The 9,679-nt window shown below is 33.6% G+C and overlaps 2 protein-coding genes and 1 long non-coding RNA gene across 11 annotated transcripts in view; all 3 read right to left on the bottom strand.

Moving 5' to 3' along the window:
• The window catches only part of LOC116007909 (putative late blight resistance protein homolog R1B-17), a 6,539-nt gene extending 5,033 nt beyond the window's left edge, over window positions 1–1,506 (bottom strand). The window contains exons 1-2 of one of the 5 annotated variants that reach the window (XM_031248568.1): window positions 1,211–1,506; window positions 414–507 (exon numbers count right to left, since the gene is read on the bottom strand). The gene's annotated coding sequence lies outside the window, so the exon portion shown is untranslated. The other 4 variants (XM_031248565.1, XM_031248564.1, XM_031248567.1 and 1 more) reach the window with 4 other exon arrangements.
• Window positions 1,507–3,436: 1,930 nt separating this feature from the next.
• LOC116007897 (putative late blight resistance protein homolog R1B-14) lies at window positions 3,437–7,825 on the bottom strand. 5 transcript variants are annotated; one of them, XR_004095375.1, is made up of 4 exons: window positions 4,855–7,825; window positions 4,351–4,741; window positions 3,865–3,900; window positions 3,437–3,781 (listed from the first exon to the last, which is right to left on the bottom strand). XR_004095375.1 is itself a non-coding variant. In XM_031248556.1 (2 exons), exons 1-2 carry the CDS (start codon window positions 7,417–7,419, stop codon window positions 4,439–4,441), a joined length of 2,868 nt encoding a protein of 955 aa, XP_031104416.1. In that variant the 5' UTR covers window positions 7,420–7,825; the 3' UTR covers window positions 3,963–4,438. The 5 variants fall into 5 exon arrangements, 1 of the variants encoding a protein (XP_031104416.1); XR_004095374.1 differs by having other exon boundaries at window positions 3,437–3,900; window positions 4,855–7,439; window positions 7,631–7,825; XR_004095373.1 differs by having other exon boundaries at window positions 3,437–3,900.
• A 909-nt stretch (window positions 7,826–8,734) lies between these two features.
• LOC116007976 lies at window positions 8,735–9,671 on the bottom strand. Its single transcript, XR_004095394.1, has 2 exons — window positions 9,351–9,671; window positions 8,735–9,249 (listed from the first exon to the last, which is right to left on the bottom strand). It is a non-coding gene; the product is annotated as an uncharacterized LOC116007976 (long non-coding RNA).
• Window positions 9,672–9,679: the final 8 nt, after the last annotated feature.

The following is a 9,679-nucleotide window of genomic DNA, read 5'->3' as shown; positions in this document are numbered from 1 at the left end:
GTAACTCTAAAATACTAAAATTCAAAAGGCTACTCAAAGTAGCATTTTCAATTAGCTTTTTGAGAAAAAAAATTATACCAAACAGCTATCAGCTAACGGCCAACCCAATCAGCCAACTTTTTACAATCAGCTAATGTTATTAAGAAATCATACCTTCTAACCCAAACAGCCAACCCAATCAGCCAACAGCCATTTACCAAACAGGCCCTTGATCATTTACATCCATGTTGCTAGGAAGCGAATTTATTTTTAAAAAAAATCCTTCCGTTTGAGCCGTTGATCTAGATTAGATCAATGGTTCAAATCTCATCCTATTTTTCACTTGAGAGAAGTTTCACACGTGAACCATCCCCTATATATAAGCAGAAAACGATCAACTGAGTAATGCTGGAGAAAGTATGAAAGATGCATACCTTAATTAGGTTGAAGACGCTATGATGGAGATGCTGTTAGTGAATTGGTGTGAGTAGTTGAATTTATGCCAACTTCAACTACTCTCAGGTGTTCCTGAATTCAAACTCAGATGAGATGAGATGAGAGTTAATGAGCGAGCAGAGATGAAATGAGTATAGCAGAGAGGATGAGAGTTAAGAAAGATCTGATGAATTGTTGAAGGTGGAAAGGAAATGAGTATAGCAGACAGGATGAGAGTTAAACATATCTGATAAATTTATATATAGGACTAATCTTATTCATCATGTTAAAGGTTTTAGTAAAAAATATGAGTTAATTTTAATTTATAAGTATTCAAACTTCATATTCTGTAATATTTGATATCCGAAGAGTAAGTTGCAACGAAATTCACTTAATTCCTGACATATATGGAATCAGAAAAACGCATATCTTTTGTTGTGCTAGCTGATGAATTAATTATTATATTATAGTACCCTCAGCATCTTCCAGTTTTTAAAGGCATATATATTGATTGCATATAGAATCTGCTATATATTAATTGTTTGTATGAAATTTTTTTGAAATCTATTATATTACAAATGAAAATAAAAGTAAAACATTGTCAAATAAGCTCTAAATGACTTGCTATTACAAGTCATTTCAGACATCATTCTGGCGAACTGTTAGTGAATAAATGTGTAGAAGCAAAAGGTAAAGGAATTGAAGAGGGCAAAACATAATGCTAAACCCTAAATATATATATATGAAAGCAGAAAAGGAATTGAGTGATGTTGGAGAGAGTATAAAAGATGCATACCTTAATTAGGTTGATGAGGATGGAGAAGGAGTTAGTTGTTGAATTTATGGAGTAGCTTAGAGCAGAGCAGAGAAAATGAAATATATGCCAACTTCAATTCAACTAATCTCAGGTCGGGTGTTTCTGAATTGAAACTCAGATGAGATGAGAGTTACTGAGCGAGCAGATGAGAGATGAGAGATCTGAGTGATGTTGTTGAATAATTTATGAAGTATGTAGAGCAGAGAAAAGATGCATTATGAATATAAAATGTCACCAACTCACCATTACCAACTTGCCAATTTTTTCTACACTTTGATAAATATTTAATTAGAAAACGACAATTTTGACCCATAATTTATAGTGATCCAGTCTTCTTTTTCCCCTACAATAATAAGCACACCATAATTGAAAATAAGTACAAAAATAAATGATTAAATTAATACACTTTCTTTTTTAGAGTTTTTCACACTTTCTTCTTTAAAACTTGCCACATTTTCTTCTTCAAAGCCTTCATTATTTGACAATTCAACATTGAAAAGTACTTGTAATTGAAAATGAGTATAAAAATAAATAAAGAAAGAAAGAAATAAGGTGTAAATTAGCCACTGAAGGTACCATGAAAATACAATTAGGCTACTGAACAAAAAAAATGTGCAATTAGACCACAGAACACTCTAAATATATGCAATTTCATCTGATAGCAGGTTACCATTCATTTCATCAGGTTGTCTGATTACGTAAATAGTGAGTTGGCATTTTAAAATAATTTTAAATAATAAACTTTCAAAAAATAATTAAAAAAACAAATTTAAAAAGAATTTAAATAATAATAATAATAATAAAACCACAAAACGCAGGGGTGGTCGCTAACCAGTCGACCACCCACTTCCCCCTCCTCCTTCGTCTCCCTAGTGCTAATTTTGGGTTTGGAATCTTTAACAATCACCATCATCACGTTGGCTATTTTGTTTACGCTATTGTTGTGCTTTAAGATTGATTCTGCATGGGGAAGGAAGTATAGGGGCCAGGCATACTCTCTTGTGGCAGATTTTATGAACTTAAGCAGGCAAAAGAATTCAAATTAGAGCATCCATACGTTTTAGGAGTCTTTTAAAGGTTTTTGAAATAGTGAAAGATGATGTGGATGAAAGAAAGGAAGGTCAAAGAGAGAATGGGTTTAGTTCATATGTAAAAACAAGTTTTTAAAGCAGTGCAATGACACAGATTTCGCATCAATGTTGTGCGCACAACAAACACCCACCGGGCGCGTGGTGGTGCGTTTATTTCTTCTTCTTTTTTTTTTAATATTTGTATGCCACTTTCGCATTTCTATTTTTTTCGCTTTTTTATTTTTTTTTTAATCTCTTTCTCCTCTCATATTCTCTTTTCTAATCACACTTACAAAAACTCCTTAAAAAAAACTTAACTATTACGGATGTTCTTACCCCCGAGTGAGGTGTTTTGACCTGTGAAAACTGCATTATTCTTGTGCGAAAGGATTGACTGCTTACTATTCTGTAGGCGGGGGGAGGGGGTGGCCGATTGGCCAGCGGCCACCCTTGCTTTTTGTTTTTTTTTTTTGTTTTTTTGTTTTTTTAAATACTTTTTAAATTCTTTATTTTTTTAATGTTTATTATTTTAAAATGTCAACCTCACCTTTTACGTAAGTAAGCAACATGATGAAATGGATGGTAACCTGCTATCAGATGAAATTGCATACATTTGGAATGTTCAATGACCTAATTGCACTTTTTTTTTGGCAGAAAAATTCAAACATTTATATCATGTACAATTATATTCAATTATAGTATCTAGTTTTAAAAATAATTCAATTACCTTGATTTACATATTATTCGTAGCTATAATATTTGAACATGCTTTTATGTATGTAAAATATTTATTTAAAGAGTTTAATTTTGATTTTTCAGTTGTATAAATTAATTTTTTATACACTATATTCTTTTTCTTTTAAATGATTTTACCGTATAATTTTTAAATAATTGTTGGACAAACTCAATAAAATCAAGTTAGATTGATTTTTAAAAAAAATTCTAATTATTATAAAATACAAATGCATGATATATACCGAGTATTTATTAATTTTTTAAAATTTTGCTATAATTGTTATGCATAATTGCATATACTTTTTACAAAAGGCAAAAGGTATCCTCATGTTTAGTGCAGGTGATGAAGTTCCTTATAATAGGAAAAAGATAAATAGTGAAGCTTACAACTCACGGGAGATCAAAGTAGATGCACCTTCGTTCCTTCTTTTTTTTCTTGGCACCAAAGAGCATTTCAATATGTTGTAAAACAACACTTAATTGAACAGTGTATTGTTACAACTTAGCCATGGTGTCATTGGAGCAGGAAAACATTACAACACACACAGCTGAAATTGTTCAGATCAAATGGAAACCAAAAATACAACAACATCTTATATTGATGGACCTCTGACCTGCACTTGAAGAATTGCAGCAAGAAATCCTCTCTGTTTGTTTTCTCCCGAAAGCGGGATGGTGAACATCTTTGCTCAATATATCAACATATATGGTTACACAAATTCCCAACCACCAATCTGGATTGAAACTGTACAAGAGAGGTATACTGATCAACATTAGCCAGTGCATGAACTCATGAAAGCAACAGAGAACTTATTCAGCAATGATGACCTTATTAACTTCACCCAGGACTCAGGAGCCTACAAACTGAAAGATAAAGTGAAGTTCAAATTCAATTGCAACAGATCAGAATAACCTCCTTAATTCTCTTTGGACAAAATTACAATAAATGATGCATATTTCAACTATTAGATTCCCGTTTTAGTCCCTTGACTAGAAGACTATTGGATTGTCCACTTTCGTGGTTATCAACCTCAAAAGTTGACCACATTTAATACCTAACGACTTTGAAAACTTGCCACTTTTAGCCCAACAAGAACAAAATTTAGTGCCAGATTTAGTACCTGACTATAGGACTAAAGTGGCAAGTTTTAAAAACTCAGGTACCAAATTTTGATTGATGGTAAGGTTGATGATTGGAAGTACAAATGAAATAGTTCATGAATTAACGCTGGAATGAACTCTTCAAATAAAACTAGAAAATAATATGCAATTGCAAAAGATAATATGGAGTTTAACTACAAGTTTAGTACATACCTTGGTTTTCATAAGTTTATAATAAGCCTAAAATTAACAAATTCTTCACTCACTTTCTTCTTAGAGCTTACAACACTTTCCTCTTCAATTATTTCAATGCATTCAGAAGTTTCGACACCTTCTTCTTTACATATTTCCTCACACTCCTCCGAGGTTTCAACCTTTCTTGATCAGAGCTTCCAAAACTTAATTCTTCAGTGCTTCCAACACTTAATTCTTTAGTGCTTCCCCCGCTTTCTTCTTTAGAGCTTTTCACACTTTCTTCTTTAGAGCTTTTCAGACTTTCTTTTTTGGAGCTTTTCACACTTTCTTCTTTAGAGCTTTCCACACTTTCTTCTTCAGAGCTTTCTAGAGTTACTTCTTCAAAGCTTTCATTATCTGGCAATTCAACCTTGAAAAGTAATTGAAAATGAGTACAGAAATAAATAAATAACTAAATTAATACATGGAATTAGAAGGCAGAAAACTAATAGTTGAAATAATGAACAAGAATTAGAGAGAGACCTTAGTTCCAACTTGACGAAGACGAAGTGGACAATCTGTCATCCCTTCTAACCACTTCTTTGTAGAACCCACAAGAGAAGATGTACAACTGTCTAACACAATTAATTTCATTGTTCCAATTTTGGCAAAACAATTAGGAACTTCTTTCAAGTCCCAACAATACCTTAGGATTAGACGCTCCAAAATTGGGAAATGATAAACATTTAGTTCCCATTGTTTAAGATCTGATCGTGCAATAAGAAGCACCTTTAATCTCTTAAACTCCCCCTCTATTGGTTCCCATTTTGGGCCGCAAAAGGCAAAATCTTTCAATTTGAGTACCTCAAGGTTAGACAAGTTACCAATTACGCCCATCTCCTCCCAAGGAAGATATGTACTACAGAGTGTCAACTTCTTAAGCTTTGATGGAAAGCCGGTAGGAAGACAAAACCGGTCAACCCTTCCAATTCTAAATTTTAACTTCTCAAGCAGAGGTAAATGGACAAGGCTCTCAAGACAACCAGACAGCAGTTCACCTTCTACATAAATCCCAAGTTCCTTCAAGTTTGGAACCATTTTAAAGTTTGGATTTCGGTCTGCGCTAGTAACTTTCAACCAATAAAGAGTTTGCAGATTTTTTCGATCCTTGCTTGGGAGATATTGTGAACATCTCTTTTGAAGGTGCAAGTGCCTCAATTGTGGCAAATCCAAAATATTGGATTGCAATTGCAAAGGGTACTCTTCCATCCATGAACAAACAATGAGAGTTTGCAAATTTTTAAGCTTCAACAATTGAAACTTATAAAGAGAACCTATAGTGTTTAAAGCCAAGTATCTTAAATGAATCAAATCTACTATTCCACTAGGCATGCCATGCAAGCATTTAATTAATGATAAATCCAATACTCTTAACAATTCCAAACAAGGGTATGACAACCTGCATTTTAAAAGGTATAACTCTTTACCCAAGTATAGAAGGGAATGGATTTTCTTGGAGGTGTGAGTCTTATAACTTTCTCGAGTGATTGGCCAACGACTTGATTGACAACTTATCCAACGACCATCTTTGGGAGCATGTTTTTCATCAATGACACAAATAATATTCTCCCTTTTAGCTTCTCTGACACAAATCTCGTGTAATCGATCATGAATCTTACACGACTTGATCTTGCCGTCAATACTTAGTTCGTTAACTTGAACTAGATTTCTGGTAATAAGATCAAGCAAGCAATTCTTTGCCCCTTCTTCTGAACTCTTATTCTTCTTTGGTTTTAAAAATCCTTCCGCAACCCATAAGTTGATTATTTTCTTAACAAGAATGTCACTATCTTCAGGAAAAACTCCAAAATAAAGAAAGCAAGCTTTTAAGTGACTTGGCAAGTAGTCGAAGCCCAATGATAGTATTTTTGAAATTCTGTTATCAGTACTATCCATTCCACGCAAAGCGTCTACTACATCTGTCCATATTTCTAGTGACCCTTTAACTGTAGACAAAAGTCCAGCAATCACAAGAATTGCCAGCGGTAATCCACCGCAACAATTTACAATTTCACACCCAAGTTTCTCAAGTTCAGGGGTGCATAAACATCCTTCCCTAAACACTTTCCTCGAAAATAATTCCAAGCTTTTGTATGGAGTTTGGGACTTCATATTGTGTGGACGCTCACTAACAAATCTAGCCACCTCATAGATCCGAGTAGTAATCATGATTTTACTTCCATCATCCTTATCTGGAATACATACTTTGATGGCATCCCAAGCTGAAGTAGTCCACACGTCATCTAATACAATTAAATACTTATGCTCCATCAATCTTTTGCGTAGTTCATCTCTAAGCTGAGTTTCGTCTTTGTTGGAGATTTCACTGGTCATCGGCAAAATAAAACGCAATAAACCAATGAGCATCTTTTTGATATCAAGTTCTTGAGACACAACAACTGATGCTCGAATGCCAAAATGAGCAATAATATTTTCATGCTCAAAGATTATTTTAGCTAACGTAGTCTTTCCAATGCCACCTTCCCCAACGAGTGAAATAACTTCGTCTTTCTGGGACTTTAGCCTGTCCACTAACTCCACTATGTCTTCAGTGAACCCTACAATGATTTCATTCTCAATCTCTACAGCGTTTTCGGAGGCACCCCTAGCCATGGCATTCTCTTCCTCAAAATCATTTGGGGATGAACCAACATGTGAAACAGTACTCACTTTCCATTCCCCTGTTTGAACTTGCTCAATATCTTTTACTATTTGTTTCAAGGTCTTACGAAGACCTTTCAAGGTCTTATGAAGACCTTGACAAGCCTCCACACACTCTTTCCTATTAGCAGCCAAATAAATTTTTCTCAATTTAGACTCTATTTCCCCTTCTGCTTCAACAGCTACATCTCGGATATTAGCTTCCAACGTTTCCTTAACACGAGGATCCTTGGATCTCTTCCCAGATTCTTCCAAAAATGCTTGCAAAATGCGGAGCTTGTGCGACAATGACTCAATAATTTCTTCATCGTTAAGAATCAGAGATGGATTTGGCTGAAGCCGCTGATCTACTATTTCTAGTAGAGAGGTTACAACTGCAAAAGCCATTGAATAGCTCCAAATCGTTTCTGAAACTCAAATTACAGTCAGTTGTCTCAATATTGAGCATGAAATTAGCTAAACAACACAATAATTCGCATTCTAATTAGAAAACAGTACGGATAAAAGAACGAAAATACTAACGGAAATTCAGAAATGCACAGCATAAAACTATCTAAATTCAATGGCGGCAGCATATAGGAGAAGAGATGAAACATACCTTGATGAAGAGAGGTAGTGAATCGGGTTTGGGTGATATCAAAGATCAGATGTTTTAGTCTCAATTATTGAGCAAGAAATGAAAAGAATATAGCAGAGATCTGCTGAACTATTGTCTACTGATGAAGTCAACTTTTTCCAGAATTTTTGGTAATCTCTTGGAGTGCACCTTTGGATTGGCTGGACATATCCAGCCTTTGATTTGATTATTGTGTGGACACTGGACAAGGTGTATTACTTTTAATATATTAAAATTTAATTATATTAAAAATATGTATTATTTGAATACTGAAAATATATTATTTTATATTTTATATAATATACATTCCATACATAAATAATGTACTTTTAATATATTAAAAATGTATCTTTTGTTTTAGTCTACATAATACTGTATGAATCATAATTTATCGTTTGTTGTGTAGGTGGTAATACTCCATTGCTTATCGGTTGTTATGCCATAGACCCGGGTCTACCTTGCAAAGTAGACTCAAATTCATATTCACAATTTTAGAACTCTATGTTTACAATTTTTAAACTCTAAGTTCACAATTTTTTAACTCTATATTCATAATTTTTTAACTCTATATCCACAATTACAGAACTCTATGTTCATAATTTCAGAACTCTATATTCATAATTTTATAACTCTGTATTCAATAATATAACAAAATTTTTTAATCTATATAACAAAATTGTGAATATAGAGTTCAATAATTGTGAATATTAAATAATTTAATATGGAATCTAAAGTTATGAATATAAAATTTTAAAATTGTGAACATGGACATGAGACCTAGTAGCATAATTTGTCATTGCCTACTGCAGGAGTTGGAAATGGGCCGGATTGTGCTGTCCAGCACTATTCATGATCTGGGCTAGTGGTTCAATTAATTGTGGGCTGATCCGGCCCATGTAGTAATTATATGCAGCCAAACTTGAACTTATTGAACATGAGAGACGGTCATGGGTCATTATTATATGGACCACAAATAAAAGCACATTATTTATGTACATAAAGTACATTATTTGAGAGTATATTATTTGAGTTAATGATATTAATAAAAAAATAATTAAAAGAAAAACAAAAAAACAAAAAACCAAATTGGTGAAAGTCAAACATATTTTTCTAAATTCTGCACTTCTCAGTTGTTGGTACAGAGAATGAAAGTTACACATACAACTAGAGAAAGTGGGAAAATCTATGGTTAGAAGTTTGATCAGCACAAGCAGCCTTCTATTGTTCTAAAGCTTTCTTCCTGATTTTGAATTCAAACCATGTGAATAAAACAACAGGTATCAGGAAAGCTCCCAAAAATGGTGTTTACAGAAGCTAAACTCCCAAAATGGTCCTTTATATAGAAGCTAAACTCGCTATTAGCTGGAGCACAAACCCGGGGTTCAGGGTACCAATGAACAAAGTTTTTCTCGTAAAGGTCCACAAGAAAACAAGTCATAAGACCCATGAAAGACATGCCAGAAAGCTCATAATTAACAAATTCCACAGTTACATTCTTCTTAGAGCCTTCAACACCACCTTCAAATATTTTTAGAATTGCTTTTGGAGAGCTTTCCATACTAGCTTTCTTCTTCTGAGCTTTCATTGTTTGGCCATTCAACCTTGAAAGGTAATTGAAAATGAGTACAAAAATAAATAATTAAAGTAATACATGGAATTAGAAGATATAATTTAATGAAGAAAAAAACAAATAGAGAGAAACCTTAGTTCCAAAATGACGAACATGAAGTGTTCGATCAGACATACTGTGAAATGATAATATTTTTGCAGAAGAAATCTGGTTTGCAGAAGTCACAATAGAAGAATAGCAACTGTCTAACTCAATAAGTTTCAGTGTTCGAATTTTTGCAAAACCAATTGGAACTTTTTTCAAGTCCCAACAATATCTTAGGATTAGGCGCTCCAAAACTGGGAAATGCTGAAAATTTGCATTCCATCGTTTCAGATTTGTATGTGCAATAAGGAGTACCTTTAAGTCTTGAAACTCCCACCCAATTGGATTCCACTCCGGGCCACAAAACGCAAAATCTT

The sequence above is a fragment of the Ipomoea triloba genome, chromosome 16 (genome assembly GCF_003576645.1).
Source record: "Ipomoea triloba cultivar NCNSP0323 chromosome 16, ASM357664v1".
NCBI classification, from domain to species: domain Eukaryota; kingdom Viridiplantae; phylum Streptophyta; class Magnoliopsida; order Solanales; family Convolvulaceae; genus Ipomoea; species Ipomoea triloba.
The sequence above is the reverse complement of the archived record's forward strand: the minus strand, read 5'-3'. Positions and strand labels throughout refer to the sequence as shown.